We start from the raw sequence: 21,504 nt of genomic DNA on the forward strand, positions 1-21,504 counted from the left end.
AAAGTGTGAACCATACTCTAGATCAGCTATTCTCAACCTTGGGGTCGGGACCCCAATTGGGGTCGCAAGATGATTTCTGGGGGTCGCCAAATCATTTTGGAAGTCAGCTCTGTCTCCACTGTGTTAAAGTGTTCATGTGTTAATGTGTTTTAGTCTTTTTGGTCACTTAATGCCTTTTTTGGGGGTTATTTTATGTGTTTTTTGGTCATTTTGTGTCTTTTTTGGTCGTTTTGTGTCTTTTTTTTTTGTCATTTTGTGTCTTTTTTGTCATTTTGTGTCTTTTTTGGTAATTTTGGGTCTTTTTTGGTAATTTTGTCTTTTTTTGATAATATTGTGGTCAATTTGTGTCTTTTTTTGGTCATTTTGTTTCCTTTTATGGCCATTTTGTTCCTTTTTTTGTTCATATTTTGTCTTTTTTAATCAATTTGTGTCTTTTTGTGGTCATTTATTGTCATTTTGTGGTCAATAATAATAATTGTATGTAATTGGTCAGAGAGATGTTGTTGTCTGCTTCATTATTTGTCCAAAATTCGTCCTATCAACTGAGTTTGTCTGATCTGAACTGTGCGTGTGAGATTGTGTTCAGTGAGTGGGGGTCGCGGACAACATGCATGTTAAATTGGGGGTCGCGACTCAAAAAGGTTGAGAACTACTGGTTTAAAACACTTTGTAAATGCTTTATCTTTATTGTGAGATCACATTCACAATAACTGAACATTAAACGTGCCAGGATGAGGCGTAAAAGGCCAAAAAACAGTAAGTCAGTAACTCAACAGTCAATGTAATCTTCTTTTTTCATCGTGCTGTTGCACATCATATTTATTGCTGATAGTTTGTTTATTCATCCATCACATTCAGTATCCCACACACCACTGATCAGAGGTTAATGACACACAAGAGTCAAATATTTGACCACAACAAGGACTTTAATATCAACTGATGGAGATATATGATACTTGAAGACTATTTACTTTAGCCAAATTGAATTCTGCAAGCACACATTTATTTTATTATAACCTCTGGAGGCTGCAGGCGTACATGTTACATTATCCACTAATTGTTGCCTGGCAAGCCTGATGTTTAAAGCTAAATAAAAGACAGATGTGATTTAATAACATCAGAATTATCTTTGTATTCTAGTGGATCAGAATTAGATTTAATTCTCTTATCACCATGGCCACATTAACCTGTATTTGCCTCTGGTGTTTCTTGATGGGAAAAGAGAAATGCAGTTTAGGATGGAGATATGAAAAGAGAAGGCTGGTGTTACTGAAAAAAAATATGTGAACTGAACTTCAAAAGTGTATTCTATATATATATTATATTGTGTTGTGTAGCTTCAGAATCTGTGGACATCTTGTAGGACTGCCAGGTTTCATGCTCTGACTGTGACATTAATGGAGTTGACACTTCTCACATGCTCTCACGCCAAATGTCCACATTCTCACACAAACATATTTGGCATATAGATGAATTGCTTCACACATCACGTCTTCATTTGTCTTGGAAGATGATCTCGACCTCAAAAACAAATGACATAAAAGATTAAAGATATTTTTTAGAAGGCTACTTAAATTCTGTAAACTTCCCTTTAAGACTTTAAGACTCTGCAGAGAGGACATCTAGTCCATCACTTCTTTCTTCTGGAACCTCTCCTCTCATTTATCTCCAGCCGATGCTTATCTTGCCAATTACCCTTTCTCCTTCCCTTTATTGCACACTAGTGTGAGTAATGGAGTGAACGGGGCATTCATTGATGCCAGGGGGCTCAGTCACCCTGATGCTGAGGCTCTGGGGATTCATCAGATCCAAAGCTCCTGCAGGAGGGACATCTACCATATCAGTTAAGAATCACACGTTATTCCAGGTTGTTACTCTTCATGTAGTGTAACACTAATCCTGATACTAAAGTTTTCCTCAATGAGAGTAGAGGTCAGTCAGTAGGAAATAAACATGTTGATGTCAGAGATAGAACATCTATTCAGCTAGAGCATTCTGCAGCCTCTGAAAGATGGAAAGTCCACTGCACCCTGAAGGAGGTGAAGAAGTTGGTATAGCTGAGTTTATTCCACCTGCTCAGCTGGTTGGAGGGAGGTTGGTAGGGAGCTAAACGTTTCTGGTAGGAAAACATTTTTATAACTAGCTAAATATTACTCTTGAACAGAAAGAATATTTCCTGTCAGAGTTGAACAAGGTTAATAATTGGCATACTGTAATGTTGAGCCTGGAAAATATTCCTGTTTTGTTTATTAGTCTGTAATCTTCTTGTACTGAACTTCTATCTCTGTCTGTAAGCATTACCTTGTAACTAAAGCTTCACTGTAACAAATTGCTGAAAAAGAAAGAAAACAGTCAAATTGTAACAGTAACATACTGTTTTCCATTAAAAAGGTATTATACTGTAGAAAACAATGCATTCTGGGCAATATTTGTAGGTAGCTTGCCGTTTCCCATAAAAAATATGATATATATCTGTGATATTTTCTAAGTCTCTTCTTGTGCACATTTTAATGGCTGTATTTTACTTAAAAAACTCATTCAGTATATGGTTTATTAATTTATGTACTGAGGTTACAGTGAAGACAGCGCTTAATTCATAGTAATTGGCTTTCAGATAGTAATATGCTCTATTTACAAAAAATGACTGCATTTTGTGTTTTATTTTTCGTCATTTTGTGTCTTTTTTGGTCATTTTGTGTTTTATTTTTAGTCATTTTGTGTCTTTTTGGTCATTTTGTGTCTTTTTTTGGTCATATTGTGTCTTTTTTGGTCATTTTGTGTCCTTTTTGATAATTTTGTGGTCAATTTGTATCTTTTTTGGTCATTTTGTTTCCTTTTTTGGGTCATTTTGTGTCTTTTTTGGTCAATTTGTGTCTTTTTGTGGTAATTTATTGTCATTTTGTGGTCAATAATAATAATTTTATGTAATTTTTTGGTAATTTTGGTCAGAGAGATGTTTTAGTTGTTGTCTGCTTCATTATTTGTCCAAAATTCGTTCTATCAACTGAGCTTGTATGATCTGAACTGTGCGTGTGAGATTCTGGTCGCGGATGACATGCATGTTAAATTGGGGGTCGCGACTCAAAAAGGTTGAGAACTACTGGTTTACAATTAATTAATTAATTCCCAAGACACTCTTCATCAAAAAGATGAACAAGAGAACAAGAGCTAAATGGGATAAAACATTGAAAAAAACAACCCTGCCAGAAAAAAAACAAAGACCGTGGTAAGTGGTGCATTATAATAGTTAAGTGCTCAGAGGTGGATGGATGAAAGAATAGACAGACAGATAAATGGTTGTCAGATAACAGATGAGAGTTTGATCTGGTCTGAACTTACCAACCTCTGCAGCCATCACAGTGATGTTGTGCCAGGCGGTCTCCTCCCGGTCCAGAAGCTGAGTGGTCCTGATGATGCCGCTGTTCACTCCGATGGTGAAATACAGAGATCTGTCCTCTTCATTTCCTATGAAGTACCTGTGAATGATATAAAATGTATATTTAGGGTTCCTCCCCTGAAGAAGCAGAAAGCTATTGAGTATGAGCTGGTTTGTATTTATATATTTATTGCTTTCTTATGCTATATGGCTCAAATTGCCATGAGCTGGAATGACCTAGAAACAAACTTTCGCCAAGTAATTAAACATTATATGCAAATTATTTCCTCAGAAATATGAGCCCAATTGGCTACATGGAGGCACTGTAATTGGCACACAAAAATGCAATGGTTAAATCCTTCTGGATAGAGCTTCATAAAGTATTAAGTGGCATATTTAACACTAACCTACCCATGCAGTTTCCTATATTATTTTTAGGAAATTTAGATTTACAGGTCAGGCAAGCTGATGAATATTTATTTGGTATTTTGATAACTGCTGGTAAAAAAGCGCTCACAAGGCGTTGGTTGCTCCCTGAGCCACCTACGGTGCAGGAGTGGATCGCTATAGTAAATTACATTTATCTCATGGAGAGGATTACCTTCTCCCTTCGACTTTAGAAAGATAAATGTATTAAACTGTGGTCCAAGTGGGTAGAATATGTTAATCTGGAACAGACAGAAGTACTGTCAGGATGACCCTGTAATGCTGTTTTGTACTCTATTATTTAATGTTTTATTGGGTCTAATGATTAGTTTGTATTACTTATATTTCATTTCGAAACTCCATGGTGGATATTTTCTTTTTCTATTTGCTCTTTTACATATGTCTACCTTTCCCAGTTTGTTCAAAGTTCTCAAATGTAATAATACGTTTAACTTTCTGTATCTTGTTTCTTGTTTTGTAAACAAAAAACCTTGATTGTGAGTGGCAGAAATACTATTATATATTGTCTGAAAGTAAGCACTGTATGATAATGCTCTCACAAAAAAAAAAAAATGTAAAAAAAATAAAAATGCAATTTTAAAAAGGCCACACCCCTCACACCACAAGTGCAATAGATACATTTGTCAAACATATGCAACTCAATGTACCTTCGAAAAGCCTCTTGGACCAAACCAATCCACCATAAAGTATTGTTTTAAACAACATGGCCACCATCAGTCAAACACTTCATGAAGGGTGAGGTTTAACAGGACATTGGCTATAACTCAATAACAATTTGGCCAATTATCATATTCCTTGGTAGATATCTTCAGTACATGTTGAGGAACATTTTAACTTAAGCACTTTGATTACTTGGGGGGGCCATAAATACAAAAAATATGTTCCTCCAAACCTGGTGGATTTTGAAATGATTCATATACTTTTAAGAAATTGATTGAAAACATTTAAAGCTTAAATATGTAAAGCACTTTGTAAATGGTTAATAATTGGTCTATAAACCATCTATAAACATTAATTAGTTGGTTATTGTAAAGTGTTACCGTTACTTTCTGCATTCACACTGAACATTGGGATAAGTCATCAATCATTAGATGTAGAACTGTACGATGGTGAATATAATTCTGATTCAGACCACAACCTGCTCCCCCACAACGGTGCCAACAGCCCTGGGACCTGTTAAGAAAAGTCTTCCCGCTGCCAAAAAACACCAGCAGTGGAGCAGATGGACCTGGATAAACTGGCTGCAGCTGTGGCCTAGCACATGCTCTGAGAGACATAATTAGGCAAATGAGGCAAATGTAGTATTTTAAGAAAAGTGAGGCTTAAAAAGTGGTTCAGTTCTTCATTGGACCTGCTAAGTCAAACACTGTGGCACTGTTAGGACTTGGCATTGAAACTAGTAGACCCGATTGGAATTTTTCTGACTTCTTAAGTTGTGTATTGTGACTTTTACACATTGGTGGTCACATTAGTATTTCATAAAATATATGTGAATTCACAAATATGTAAGCAGTGGTGGAAAGTAACTAAGTACATTTACTCAAGTACTGTACTTAATTACAATTTTGTGGTACTTGTACTTTGCTTGAGTGTTTCCATTTTATGTAACTTTATACTTCTACTTTACTACATTTTGAGCCAAATATTGTACTTTTTACTCCACTACATTTAGCTGACGGCTTTAGTTACTTTTCAGGTTGAGATTTAACATAACAATGCATTTAAAGTGATTAAACTTGTTTTTTTTTTTAAATTAAACCTCATAACACTATATTAAGTAGTTAAAATGAGCCCTATATTATACAATTAAATGCTGCTTACATAAATGCATCATTATATTAATCTAATATTAAACAGTATTTGGAATATATTTGGACAATCTGATTGGGTCCATTCTGCATGAAGAGTACTTTTACTTTTGATACTTTAAGTAGATTTTGATGCTGATACTTTTGTACTTTTACTGAAGTAGGTTTTGAATGCAGGACTTTTACTTGTAGTGGAGTAATTTCACAGTGTGGTATTACTACTTTTACTGTAGTGAAGGATCTAAATACTTCTTCCACCACTGTATGTAAGATATAGCTGCTGATACCAGAGCAAATACCAGAGGTTAAAAAGTATTCAGATCTCTTACTTAAGTAAAAGTACTAATACCACACTGTAAAATTACTCCACTACAAGTAAAAGTCCTGCATTCAAAATGTACTTAAGTGAAAGTACAAAAGTATCAGCATCAAAATGTACTTAAAGTATCAAAGTAAAAGTACACGTTATGCAGAATGAAGCCGCTCAGATTATTTGATATATTCCAAATATTATATTAGATTATTATTAATGATGCATTTATGTATACAGCGTTTAGGGCTCATATTGACTACTTAATATTCTGTTATGAGGTTTATTTAAAAAATTGTCTAATCACCTAAATTTAGTGTTTTTTTTATGTTAAACCTCAACCTGTAAAGTAACTAAAGCTGTCAGCTAAATGTAGTGGAGTAAAAAGTACAATATTTGGCTCAAAATGTAGTAAAGTAGAAGTATAAAGTGACATAAAATGGAAATACTCAAGTAAAGTACAAGTACCTCAAAATTGTACTTAAGTACAGTACTTGAGTAAAAGTACTTAGTTACTTTCCACCACTGCCAAATACTACCAGACTCAGACTGCATGCAAAAACATTTCCATTACCGGACAGCGCTGTTGGTGCTATCAGGGTCCACAGCGGTTACCGTGCCAACCTGGGTGCCAGCTGGTGAGTTTTCATACATGTCCATAATGTAGTAGTCCATTGAGAAGACAGGAGGCTCGTCTACATCACCCACAATGACTCGGAGTGATGTGGAATCCTTAAAGGGTCCCAGGTGGGAGAAGCTGGAGTCTGGATGAGTGTTGGAGGCTTCGATGTTCAGAGTGTGAACCTTTCTCTTCTCATAGTTCAGAGGCTGGAGGACACAGGAAGCACAACGATCCAAATGAGGGGAGATTTCAAAGATGATCACTTTTATCATGACAATATCAGAATATGGAAAATTGGTGCATACTGGTCAAAAGTTTTAGAACACTCCAACTTTTCCAGAATTTAATTGAAAATGATGCAGTTAAATATCTCAGCGTACTCTGAAATTAATGCACATTTGCAACATTTAAAATTCTTTATTGAGCATGATAGTGTTTTGAAAGTAAAAAAAAGATTCAAAATCACATTTTATGTTGGACTAAAGGACTAAAAAAAGACACAAAATTACCAAAAAAAAAGGCACAAAATTACAAAAAAAGACACCAAAAGACACAAAATGACTTACAAAGACATGAAAAGAATTCAAAAATGGACAAAATAGCCCAAGACTCCATAGAGTTAAGTTGTTAACCCATTTCTTGTTCCCTGAAAAAGGCCTACTTGTATAATTCTGAAATGTACATTATCTTTCAGTTTTGGTTAAGCTTACCTTTTTTTATTTACCTCTGGCAGTTCACCACTTACCTTTGTACCCTTTCAAGCTGTTCATTTGACTTGAACTGCTTGAATTTCAATAAAAAACTGGAAAAATTGGGGTGTTCTAAAACTTTTGACCGGTAGTGGATTTCTGTGTGTGTGAACATTTTTAATCCTCCAAAGTGAGGAATAACATAAACGTTTGAGAACCACTTGACTAATTTAACACATACACACACACACACACACACACACACACACACACACACTCACACACACACACACACACACACACACATTCTTGTACTTCTATCTTTGTGAGGGCCCTCATTGTAATAGTAAATTCCCTTGCAAGGTTAAAAGTTTTAATTTTGTTGTGAATTTTTGTTTTCAAATTCAGTTAGTGAGTTTTTAGAGTGGGTTTGCTAGTTTTAGTTTAGTATTTATTTTTTTGAAATTATTAGTTTTAGTTTAGTTTTAGTTTTTTTGTAATGGGGTATTTGTTGGGTGGGAGATTAAAAAATGTCACAGTAAATTTTGCCTTTATTTCCATCTTCAAAAAGTTGACAAAGATGAAAACGAAGGACATTTTCACTATAATTTTAGTTAGTTTTAGTTAGTTTTGTAACCACACAATACAGTTTCAGTTCATTTTAAACTCTCATTTTTGAGAGGACCGGCAAAAATGTCCCCACTCTGTTAGTTAAAAACGTCTTCGGGTCCTCACTATGTAGGAAGTACAAGAACACACACACACACACACACACACACACACACACATTCTTATACTTCTATCTTTGTGAGGACCCTCATTGTAACAGTGAATTCCCTTGCAAGGTTATAATAGTTTTGAATATTTCATTAGTTTTAGTTTTAATTTTGTTGTGAATTTTTGTTTTCAAATTCAGTTAGTTTTAATGAGTTTTTAGAGTGAGTTTGCTAGTTTTAGTTTAGTATTTATTTTTTCTGAAACGCTTTAGTTTTAGTTTAGTTTTTATTAGTTTTAGTGTTAGGTCACAGTAAATTTTGCCTTTATTTCCTTTGCCTTATCCATCTTCATTATGGATGAAAAAAGTGGACAAAGATGAAAACGAAGGACATTTTCACTATAATTTTTGTTGGTTTTGTAACCACACAATACAGTTTCAGTTAATTATCATTATCATGTAACCTTTAACCCTTAAAACAAAGTCTGAAATCTCAAAAAAGCCTTTAAAGAAGTGAGGACCGGCCGAAATGTCCTCACTTTGCAAAAATGTCCTCACTCTGTTGGTTAAAAACGTGTTCCGCAATTAGTCCATCTGTGCTGCTGTTTTGGAGCCTTGTGAGTGGCATTTTGGCCAACACCATCTTGTTTTTTTGGAACCAACCCATGCACAGAATGGATCAGACAGCTGGGAGGATGTTTACATTATCAACAGTAGCAATAGCTTGTTTAGCAAGGAAGGTGCATCAGAACATTATGAGGAACAGCCGACTACGAGTCATTTATTCTTTTTTTAACCCATAAGAACCTATGGTGACACCTGTGTAACAAACACTTTAAACCTTCCAGAATCTCCCATATTCAGAACAGAAATGTGAAAAGTAGCTAATTTCAAAAAGCTTATTTTTGTTCCTGACCATATTTCCTGAACAAATTAAAGTCACAATATATATATATATATATGTTATGGAGATGCAAACAAAAGAAGGAAAATAGTTGTTTGTTTTTATTTATTATTGATTTATTCTTATTTTGTGACTTAAAAACAAATCGGACAAAAAATGTATTGTTACACAGCACTATTAATGTCACACTTTTGATAAATGTTGTGGAGATGCAAAGAAAAAGGCAAATCTGTGTCTCTGTAAGCAGAAAATGTGTCTAGTTTTTGTATTTAAAAATAAGAAATATCATGAACATAAATACCATAAACACCCAATGTAACGTATATGTCACATCACAGATCTTCGACAATTTCAAAAAAAACCTCATTATGTGTTCTATGTGTCCACTTGGTCTGTGGTATATCCCCCATAATTTTCCTTTAAGGATAACTGGATCTGGGTTCTTATGGGTTAAAAGAATGATACTTCTCTGCATTTTATTCTTAAATAACATGCAATTTCTAGAAATCTTACTTCCAAATTTGCCCTGAACTGTATGCTCAGTTTAACAGTCTGTTAACACACTTTATGACTCTGCCTGCACGGTTTATCAATCTGTACACAAAGATCATTAAGACATCCACCTGTTTGAAGAATTAATGTGCACAGATTTCTGTGCCAATGTACAGTACTGTGCAAAAGTCTAAGGCTGGTGGGGAAAAAAAATCTGTAAAATAAGAATACTTTCAAAAATAGAAATGTTAACCCTATAAAGCCAAGTGTATCACATTTGATACACAAGTTGTTGAGACCTCTACATCATCAGTGTGATATATTTTTTTCCTGAAAAACCTGATGTATACATGTGTTGGAGATTTAAAAAACAACAACTGAGAAACAAATTGCACAAAAATACCAGATGTAGCAAAAATGATAGACAGATTCATTGCTGGGTGAAAACTTCATATCAGCAGATAAATTATGTTGGTTTTTTTTGCATATTTGAGGAAAATGTTAAAAGGAAAGTCTTAATAGGATAAAAATGTTAGGTTTTATGTTTTTGTTAGTTCAAGAAAAACAAACTGTGAGCAACAAATTGCACAGGAAGACCTGATTTGTATAAAATATGATACAAATTAGAATTCATATATGCAAATTGATATTTTTTTGTCAGCAGGTTCAATAAATACTCAAGTTTAAAAAAAATATAATTTCATGGTTCAGGCTTTATAGGGTTCATAGTGTATTTTTTTTATTGATTAACAAAATGCAAAGTGAGTGAACAGAATAAAAAACTACATCAAATCAATATTTGTCTTCAAACCAGCATCAATTCTTCTCGGCATTTTTTCACACTTAACCTAAGACTTTTGCACAGAGCTGTATTTCTTCTTCTTCTACATAACCACAGACAGGATTTGCACGTTCATTAATGCAATAATTGCATTAATGCATAATTATATGACAAATAATACCCACTGATGCTTTATCACGGAAAAGTCAGACATCCCTAGAATACAATGTCTTACAATGTGCTGACAAAGGAAAACTTCCAACTGAGGCAAAGAAAAGAAAAACAATTTCAGACCCCCCTTGAGCGGGAAACCTCCGTTCTGAAGTTTTTGAGCAGCCAGAGAATCCTTACAAGAAAAAAAATAAAAAATACTTTCAACTTGTGGCTCTGAAAAACCAGTAATGCTAACTCTTGCTGGGCACAAGAAGCCCTGCTGTCATAGTTAAAGGCTGCAGGAGCAAATCAGACACACTCGACCATCTCAAAGAATTTCAGCTTGGCTAGAGTTAGGAGTACAGGTAATGCAGGCTGGATTTTATACAATAACATGTAGAGTTTCTTTGAGCAAGGCACCTAACCCCTGCACAGCTCCCTGGGCGCAGATACTGCCCACTGCTTGTGTAAAAATGAGTTAAAAAGAGGTTGACGATCCCCATTGTGAGATTAATAAAGTAATAAACTGGATAAAACCGGTGCTGGTGCCTCTTTGAGTAATTCAGTTTTCCAATCCAATTGTTGCACAATCCAATAGTTAAGTAATCAATCTGTATCTTAAGCAGAATGTTAAAATTTGTTTCTTTATAAAGTGACTGCAATTTAGTTCTTAGCCAATTTTTTGGGGGGAAAACATACACTTTGACAGAGCATTACAGTTTCTATTCTATAATTATGTAAGGTTCAGAAGTTAATATAATTTATATTTGAGTTAATTTACTAAAAGATGCTTTTACAATGTTATCATTTTCATCAATTGGCTGTTTGTGTATTTATGTTGCACATTTATTATTTACATATTTACATGTTGAATGTTTGCAGCTGCGTCTTTAAGACAGTTTAGGACTGGCTTCTGATTGGTTGATTCAGTCTGGAGAAACCAGGAAGTGAAGTTGTATTGAAGTTTGGTGACTGAGTAAAAAGGCTGTTTAAGAAAGTCATCTGTCTCCATCTTGCTGTCTCTCCTTATAAAGTGAGATCCAACCACCACACATCGAACCCTCACGTTACAATTATGTTGTGTAAATGTGTAAATGTGGCTAATAGGTCAAAGTTAAAAACATTTTTTTTTAAAAAGTATCATGGGTCTGAGAGGCAGAAATGTAATGTCCTCATATGAGTATGCAGGGTCTCAGGGTTAAACTTGTTAACTTGTACTGTAAAGCCCTTTGAGCTAAATTTGATTCGTAATTCTAGAATATAAATAAAATTGAATTGAAATCAATGAAGTAACCCTTCTGTGCCCTTTGGTGTAAATGTGCACATTGTCTCTCTTATCTCTTAAACTGATCTCATCATTTCTGCTGCAGGTAAATCCTCAAGTTCTAACTGAGCCCAATCTATTTAAAAAATAATGGCGTATGCAGCTTCAGACAGCAGGGTAGCTGAACTTATGTGTGTGATATAGACAGACTCTGAACAGAACATAATTTATTTTCTCAACAGGTGTTCCAATTATGTCTAAGTCATGCTTGCATGACCATTGAGTGCACTTTGAGAAGGCTGAGAGGGAGGTGGAGGTGTCTGATGAGAGTAGGCAGGTCGGCATCTCCAGGCTCAGACGATCAGAAGCAGCTACTGCGTCTTGTGCAACCTGTTGCCAGGCGAAAAACCGTGGGAGGACAACAAAGCAAGAATGTGAGACGAAACCCTACAACTTGGTTTAATGAGCAGAGAGCTGAGGATTTTGATAGAGTTCCAACTGTTTGATCTGTTTGAGTTTCATGAGTTGCTCTGGATATCAGTTCTCTGATCAAACCCATTGATTGGCCCGGCGGGGAATAAAAAGTGACTGGAAATTAGTCTAAATGGGAGAGTGACTCATCTGCCAGAGCAAATAAAAATGAGCTCAGCAGGTTTGACTGGTTTCTAGGCTAGCGCTCTCCAAGAGTGTCCATTTACACAAAGGAAGTCGGAAGTTGGATAACTTTCACTCTTCAGTTGTAAATGCTCCATATGTAAATGCAGTAACAGCAAAGTAAACCCATAGGCATGTGCTTTATCTATATTGGAGAAAAATATGTAAGAACACACATTAACTGCTGCTTATTATGCTGTAAAACTGGTGGTATACTAATGCCTAAATGTTTACAAATGCAATGGAAGACTTCCATGTGACTGCATATACCTTGCAAGGGATATAAATGATCTGTCAGATCTTGACACTAATTCACTGTCAAACAGAGAAACCAGTCCAAGCCATTACCTACAAATCTACCAATAACTAATTAAAATGGCGCATAGCAACAGCTTGACAACACAAACAGGATAGATCAAAATGTAATTACAGTAAGACACTAGGATGCATCTTCAACTGGTACTAAAACTGACAACAAATGAGTTACTTTACAATGTTAGGACACTGTTTGTGTACATTAACCCTAATGTGTTACAATACTTTTGCATTATTTCTACCAAAATAACCACAGAAATACAACTATGCATTATAGAATGGAAAGACTAATGTTTCATAGCAAGTATTTAAAGAACAGAAGATCAGTTTACAGCAGTTCTTTTTACGAATCCAGAGGCCATGTGTCCATATTTATTTATTTTTCAGTCAGAAAAGTTCTGATTCTGTGAAATTCTTCACCTACTAGGTGTTGTTCCATGACAACAAATGACCACTCTCACTAGTATCTAATTTGACTATTTATGTTTGACATTTGACATTCTAATGACCAAATTTCCCAACAAAGAAATAAGAGTTATCAGAACTATTGTCCCTTGTTGTGAACCCCAACTTAAAGATATAAGTAACAACAACTCACCAACTTGTTTTTGAGCAGACAACTGGCTTCCTTTGTTGTGCTAACTTACATTATTGTCCTAAATGTCAATAATTTATATTTCCAAGTTTTACCAAATTAAATCACTGTTTTAGGCCAAAAAAATTGGCTTTTTTGCAGTGTAGGTACTATTTAAGCCTCAGTGTTGTGTTGTGATCTCTGGTTCATACCTGCTTGAGGGAAATGATTCCCTCCCTGCGGTCCACATCAGTGGTGATGGTAAAGATGGCGGCTGCATCAGCGTTAGTGATGCTGTAGGTCATCTCAGCGTTCTGCCCTTCGTCTTCATCGTTGGCTCTGATCCGACCCACTGCCTTCTTGACTGGAGCCAGCTCTGGGACATACAGCTGGTAGCTCTCTGCAACAGCAACAAGATTTCACAACATTGTCATTTAACCACTGGTGGAAAGTAAGTAAATACATTTACTCAAGTACTGTACTTAAGTACAATTTCAAGGTACTTGTACTTTACTTGAGTATTTCAATTTCATGTAACTTTTTACTTCTACTTCTCTACATTTTTAGCCAAATATTGTACTTTTTACTTCACTACATTGAGCTGACAGCTTTAGTTACTTTACAGGTCTAGATTTAACATAACATATATGATCAATTTAAAGTGATAAGACTTTTTAAAAAAATTAAATCTTATAACAGTATATTAAGTTGTTAAATGAGCCCTATCTTTACAAAATTAGGACACTGCTTACATAAATGCATCAATACTAAAAATCTAATAATATATAAAACAGTCTGACTGGGTTCATTCTGCATCATGAGTACTTTTACTTTTGATACTTTAAGTACATTTGCATGCTGATACTTTTGTACTTTTACTTCAGTAAGTTTTGAATGCAGGACTTTTACTTGTAGTGGAGTAATTTCACTGTGTGGTGTTAGTACTTTCACTTAAGTAAAGGACCTGAATACTTTTTCCACCACTGCATTTAACTGTTTAGTGATATTTCATTTTTTTTACATGTGGTTTGAAAAGTCTTCTCTCACTGTTTTTCTCCACATTTTTTTGCTCCAAACAAGTGAAGAAATGATGAAGCAGGTGTGTCTCACTGGACAGTAATCTGATGTTCCTTGGCAGCGTGGAGTAAGAGGACAACTCACTTCCAGTTCACATCTTGTAAAGTTTGTTTCACTCTCAGTGAGTCTCGGATTTTGCCTATCAGCTATCAACTCCCCAAACTGAAAGTGAGCAGCTTTGAAGACAGCAAGTAAAGGAATCCCTGCTGCTCACCCAAATCACCATCTACAACATTTCCTCTGGAGGCTAAAAGCAGCGATTACACTGGTGATTCTGTCATCAGAGCTGTCATCAGGCCATGTCTGATGATTAGTGAGATGTGGGCACATGGACTACAAAGAACACACATAAAGTATTGCTTTGGAAATAATGGCAAAGAACAAACATACAGTATAAAGGCTTACTGCTAATGATGGCCAGTGAAACACATTACACTGCAAAAAAAGCCAACTTGTATTTTTTGGCCTAAAACAGTGATTTAAGTTGGTAAAACTTGGAAATATAAATTATTGACATTTAGGGCAATAATGTAAGTTAGCACAACAAAGGAAGCCAGTTGTCTGCTCAAAAACAAGTTGGTGAGTTGTTGTTACTTATATCTTTAAGTTGGGGTTCACAACAAGGGACAATAGTTCTGATAACTCTTATTTCTTTGTTGGGAAATTCGGTCATTAGCGAAAGCTAGCGGCTAACTGATGCTAGCGGCTAACTGATGCTAATGGCGCTGCTTGTTACAGCTACAAGAGTAGCCATTAGCGTATCAATGCTAACTCAAAATTGTGGTCGCAACATTAGCTGACATTTCATCGTGCCAGTTCAGCACATTGCAGAAGTTAGCAGAAGTAAGGATTAAAAGTTATTACAATGTAAAATTATGAGTTCAAAAATCTGAATTCAGAGTTGAGCAAACTAAACAAAACTTAAATATTTTGTTTAATTGTCCAACTTAAAATTTTATCAAAGTTTGTTGCCTTGGAATTTTTAGTTCACCCAACTTTTCTTTTTTTTGCAGTGTAGGGAAGTGGAATTGCCTGTACTTTAATAGCACATATGGTAAAGTCCCTTACGAAGCACTAATCCATCAGTACAACAACAGAGTCGTGACATACTCACCATTTTATCTTTGCTAACAGAAATAGTTTTCATTCAAATTTGGATTTGTTTCAATTCTTTTATTACTGCCACCAATGTAACTCAACTCTTGTACATTTGCAGATGTTGCAAATAAAATTTTACAAGACAATACTATGCAAGCTGCAGAAGGATTTTTTTGTTTTGTTTTTACCTCATAGCGATCCGACCCCTTTAAGAAATGTAATAGCTCAGCTAAAATATGTGTTCTTCTCATATACATAAGCCAGTTAGACTTATCTTTACAACAAATCACTTTTTTTGAGTGTACTGTATTGAATTGCTTCAGTGTGAAAACTGTACAAAGAATACAGGGGAGCATGTTCTAATTAACCCTTTATCGGGCGAAGAACCGTATTTGGTAACTTCAGTGGGTACCAAAATGGGGTCCCCATGTCTCTGTTTGGTTGTAGAACCACATGGATTTCTTCCAGCTAATCAGCAATAATAATAGTAATATTTCGAGAAAAAAGTTCCAAATTTACTAGATTAAAGTGGCAAATCTACAGGAAAAAAGTCGCAAATTTAAGAGTTTTAAAGTGGCAAATCTGCGCGGAAAAGTCACAGTTTCATGAGAAAAAAGTGGGGGGAAAAGCAACTTTTTTCTTGCAGAATCACCACATTAAATCTCATAAATCTGCACTTTTTTTCCTCGTAGATTTGCCACTTTAATCTTGTAAACTTATTTATCAAAATATTACCCCCCTCCCCCGGGTCCGTATGTTTGTTTTTTTTTACACATTCTGGCTGTATGTAATATCCTCCAATATTCTCTAGGGTTGAAATTTGGAATTTTTGTGTTAGATCTCTTCAGATGAGCTTCAGCCATGTAATAAAGGTTTCATTCTCTGAAGGTGTGAACCAGAATAAAACCAAAACCAAAATAAGGTTTTAGAGCATGTGCAGGACAAAGTGCAAAACGGGCAAAAGAAGAAGAAGTGCTTCTATATATGAGAGGATCACTTACTCTGTGGGAACTTTGGAGGGTTGTCGTTGACATCAGAGAGGGAGATGTTGACCGTGGTAGATCCAGACAGTCCCCCCACCGAGCCCGCCATGTCTTTAGCCTGGATCACCACAGCGTAGCGGTCCCTGGTCTCACGGTCCATGTTGGACATCGCTGTACGGATGATACCTGAGGTAGAGACCAGGAGCTCAGGTGAGAAACTTACTGCTTACAGTCTTTGTGCACAGTCATCATTCATGATATTTTGTGGACCAGAGCATCTGTTTATTCAAACCAAGGTTATTATAGTTAACAAAAACTAACAAAATAACGAAAACTAAAATTGAAAAAACATTTTCGTTAACTGAAATAAAAATAAAAACTAGAGTTTTAAAAAAAAACGATAACTAACTGAAACTATATTTTGTGGTTACAAAACTAACTAAAATTATAGTGAAAATGTCCTTAGTTTTCATCTTTGTCAACTTTTTTCATTCATAATTCAATGTTTCTATTTCAACATGCATTTAACATACATAGTGAATATGTTTACTGAGACTGGGATGTTTACACTCCAACCAAAATACAAAACACCAGAACTGTAAGAGTTAATAACCTTATTGAGGCTGAGATGATAAACCAAAGGAAATGAAGGCACATACCCATTACAAAAAAACTAAAACTAACACTAAAGCTAATATAAACTAAACTAAAACTAGCAAACTCACTCTAAAAACGAACTAAAACTAACTGAATTTGAAAACAAAAATTCACAACGAAATTAAAACTAAAACTAATGAAAAATCCAAAACTATTATAACCTTGATTCGAACCTGGTCTCACAGGAATCCATGAAATAGCCACGGAATCACCCAAATTTCCATGAAACTGACACGGATTTCGCTACAATGCAAGTTAATATTTGTTCCTATTGGTTTGTTCCAAGTCACGTGACTTTCAAGGTCCCGGCGGTCAGAACAAAAAACATGGTGGACAGTTCTCTCATTTTTAGTGAAAAAAAATCAATATTTTGACTTAGTTTCTGCATAAAAATGGATTTTGATCACATTTCTAGTGAGAAATATATGTTTTATTTTCTAAATATTCACTCAGTGAATGTACATAATCACTTTGTATGTTGGAATAGCCACGGGATATGACTGGCATTAACTTGCATTGTAGCCAAATCCATCCTGTAGACACCATGACATCTTTTTCCTGCTCTCCTGACTTCCTAGAATCTCTCTGGGTACAATCTGCGTATACCAAAAGAACAGATTTGGGCTGTAAGTCTAAACAAGACCTTAGAAGGACTGAGACGTAGCGGGTACCAACATGGGCAGAATTACTAGAACACACACACACACACACACACACACAATGCAGCCTGTGTGCAGCCTGCAGCTCTGCTCCACTGCATTACTCGCTTCAAAGGCTAACAAAGAGAGAGCCATCTGGCCTCATCAACCCTCAGACTGAACCAGAGACACAGAGACACACAGACACAGAGACATGGAGACATGGGGCACGATGGACACATTATGCACCTGTATCCTGAGGAGAGAGAGAGAGAGAGAGAGAGAGAGAGAGAGAGAGAGAGAGAGAGAGAGAGATTTTTTATTTTATTTTTCAAACCACCTTTATTAGCTTGTCACAGAATAACTAAATCAAACCAGACAAAACACGTAAATAAAAATAAAGTAAAAAATAAAAAAATAAAAAATAAAAAACAAAATAAATTAAGTTAGATTCAGTTGAAAATTGTTCCAAATAGCAGCTCATTGTTCTCTACAGAACACAACACATGTTCAAGGAGAGAGAGAGAGAGATTTTGTTGTTTTGTTTTTATTTATTTTATTTTATTTTTTCTTCTTTTTTTGCTGGGACAGTAAGATATATGTTGATTGTAATTCAATGATTGTAAATATTGCTTTCCTTATCTTGTTATCTTTTTTTCTGATGCTTGCTTTGGCAATATATACATTGTTACGTCATGCCAATAAAGCCAATTGAATTGAATTGAATTGAATTGAATTGAGAGAGAGAGAGAGAGAGAGAGAGAGAGACAGTTTTTATTTTTATTTTTTCTTCTTCTTTGCTGGGACAGTTAGATTGTATGAATGATATATTGATTGTAATTCAATGATTGTAAATATTGCTTTCTTTTATTGTTATTAGTTATTAGTTTTTCTTTTCTTTTAAAATGAATAGAATTATAATAATTTATTGTAAATATCGGTTTCCTTACTGTTATCTTTTTTTTTTCTGATGCTTGCTTTGACAATATACATTGTTACGTCATGCCAATAAAGCCAATTGAATTGAATTGAATTGAATTGAATTGAATTGAATTCAGAGAGAGAGAGAGAGAGAGAGAGAGAGAGAGAGAGAGAGAGAGAGAGAGAGAGAGAGAGAATAAACACCACTTCAGACCCAGTTTTCAGACCAAAACCAATATCTTTGAGCCACTATTGACTCTGATTGGAGGGGACATATTGAGACATGTCTTCCAGATCACTGTATAATAAAGCTTCAGTGTTTCTGACAGAATGACACAAAACTGGCGTCCACCAGCAGGAAGACCTCGAGCTGAGCTCATTCACCACTCATTCAGTCTGAGACGAGAGGAAGCAACACAACAGCTGTAGTCAGGGAAATAGATTTGATTGTGAATTTCCCCCCAATAAAGATTACTTGACATTACAAATGCAGCTTTCTTTTGCATACCGTCGTCTCATTTCTCACTGTAATCCCTCACACACACACACCAAAGTATCAGAGAGCAGATAAGAAGACGTTTTTCTCTGCTTCAGCTCGGAGAGATCAGGAAGCAGAGGAAGGGAAGCCGAGCATACTTATTAGGTTCAACTGCTGTTTCTGCATTAGCTCCCAGTGGAGAGTCCCTGCTGCTTTTAGCATCATTTGATTTTGAACAAAATTACTTGAATTCTTCAGCATTTTTACCTGGTTACAGGTATTTAAAAAGGCAACCACTGTGGCAACTGTCAGTCATATTAGAAAAAATGCATAAAACAAAAATGTTAGAATAGTAAAATAAGCTGATAATCATCAGCCACATTCAATAATCAATACAAGTCATAGTCTTTTTTTTGTCATTTTGTGCCCTTTTTAGTCATTTTGTGTCTTTTTTTTGTCATTTTGTGTCTTTTTGGTAATTTTGTGTCTTTTTTGGTAATTTTGTGTCTTTTTTTGATCATTTTGTGGTCAATTTGTGTCTTTTTTGTCATTTTGTTTCCTTTTTTGCTCATTTTGTGGTCATTTTGTGTCTTTTTGGTAATTTTGTGTCTTTTTTGGTCATTTTGTTTCCTTTTTTGGTCATTTTGTGTCTTTTAGTGGTCATTTTTTGTCTTTTTGTGTCTTTTGAGTCTCTGAGTTTGTATGATCTGAACTGTGCGTGTGAGCCGCTCACTGAACAGAATCTCACACAGGGTCACAGACAACATGCATGTTAAATTGGGGGTCGCGACTCAAAAAGGTTGAGAACTACTGCTCTACACAATCTCAATTGTAGAAGTGAAATGGGGACGGTCAGTTACAGGAGACTGAGCACTTTGATCCTCATACTGTACTCTACATGATGCACCTGAGCTCAGAGGACCATATGCCGCTCAGGGGACCGCAGTGCTGAGATTAAATTAGGCTTTTTATGTGCCTTCTGCACATGATGGACTTACTTTGGCAACCTAAACCATTGATTGATATAACGAACCTGGTCTCACAGGAATCTGTGAAATAGCCACGGAATCAAGGTTATAATAGTTTTGTATTTTTCATCAGTTTTAATTTTAATTTCGTTGTGAATTTTTGTCTTCAAATTCAGTTAGTTTTAGTTAGTTTTTAGAGTGAGTTTTCTAGTTTTAGTTTAGTTTTTAGTTTTTGAAAATGCTTAGTTTTAGTTTAGTTTTTTTTAGTTTTAGTGTTAGTTTTAGTTTTTTTGTAATGGGCTATGTGTTGGGTGCCAGATTCAATAAGTTCACAATAAATGTTTCCTTTATTTCCTTTGGTTTATCATCTCAGCCCCAATAAGGTTATTAACTCTTACAGTTCTGGGTGTTTTGTATTTTGGTTCTAGTGTAAACATCCCAGTCTCAGTAAACATATTCACCATGTGTTGCATGTTCAAATTATTCATCATTATGAATGAAAAAAGTTAACAAAAACGAAAACTAAGGACATTTTCACTATAATTTTAGTTAGTTTTAGTTAGTTTTGTAACCACAAAATACAGTTTCAGTTAGTTATGGGTTTTTTTTAAATTCTAGTTTTTATTTTTATTTCAGTTAACGAAAATGTTTTTTCAATTCTAGTTTTCGTTATTTCGTTAGTTTTCGTTAACTATAATAACCTTGCACGGAATCACTCAAATTTCCGTGAAACTGACACGGATTTCGCTACAATGCAAGTTAATGCCAGTCATATCCCGTGGCTATTCCATGGATATTTGTTCCTATTGGTTTGTTCCAAGTCATGTGACTTTCAAGGTCCCGGCGGTCAGAAAAAAACAAAACATGGCGGACAGTTCTTTCATTTTTAGTGAAAAAAATCAATACTTTGACTTAGTTTCTGCATAAAAATGGATTTTGATCACATTTCTAGCGAGAAATATATGTTTTATTTTCTAAATCTTCACTCAGTGAATGTACATAATCACTTTGTATGTTACGGGATATGACTGATTCCTGTGAGACCATGTTGGATATAACAGTGATTGAAACAGAAGCTACTTTATGACAGTTCTTACAATTGACCCTCCATGAAGCCCCATTCCTCTGTCAATAATAATAATAACTTACATTTCTATAGCGCCTTTCAAGAAACCCAAGGACGCTTTACAATAGGCATAACTGAAAGATAGAGGAAGTCGGCAGTGGTGCCAAGCAGCCAGAAGGGTCACACTTCATTATATCCAGGATGTTAAACTGACTAAGCCATGAAAATGGGTTAGAAAGATTAAGAAAGAAGCTAAGCCATTAGATGTAAAAGTGAACTACCACATTACATTAGCGCTCAACACAAGACGAAAAAGGAGGATTTTGCCATTTTTAAACCTGGGCTGGGCCTTATGTTGACATATTTTCGTGTGTAAATGACTAATAGGTAGGAAAGGTTTTGGAATTGTTGCGTTGCATTGGCTCAGCCAGCAGGTTGTCCCTACAGAGATAGACCTTTGGTTAAAGATTAAAATATGTTTGTTGAATCAGAAACAAGGAAACAAAATGACCAA

The 21,504-nt window shown here is 35.2% G+C and overlaps 1 protein-coding gene across 1 annotated transcript in view; it reads right to left on the reverse strand.

The window, feature by feature from the left end:
* Positions 1–21,504, reverse strand: part of LOC131979884 (cadherin-18-like) — a 74,468-nt gene that overhangs the window by 16,024 nt on the left and 36,940 nt on the right. The window contains exons 4-7 of the mRNA XM_059343957.1: positions 16,281–16,448; positions 13,317–13,504; positions 6,516–6,769; positions 3,340–3,476 (exon numbers count right to left, since the gene is read on the reverse strand). Coding sequence (XP_059199940.1) covers positions 3,340–3,476; positions 6,516–6,769; positions 13,317–13,504; positions 16,281–16,448 — 747 coding nt within the window. The remainder of the gene's footprint in view (positions 1–3,339; positions 3,477–6,515; positions 6,770–13,316; positions 13,505–16,280; positions 16,449–21,504) is intronic.

This window comes from Centropristis striata, chromosome 11 (genome assembly GCF_030273125.1).
Source record: "Centropristis striata isolate RG_2023a ecotype Rhode Island chromosome 11, C.striata_1.0, whole genome shotgun sequence".
In the NCBI taxonomy this organism is placed as follows: domain Eukaryota; kingdom Metazoa; phylum Chordata; class Actinopteri; order Perciformes; family Serranidae; genus Centropristis; species Centropristis striata.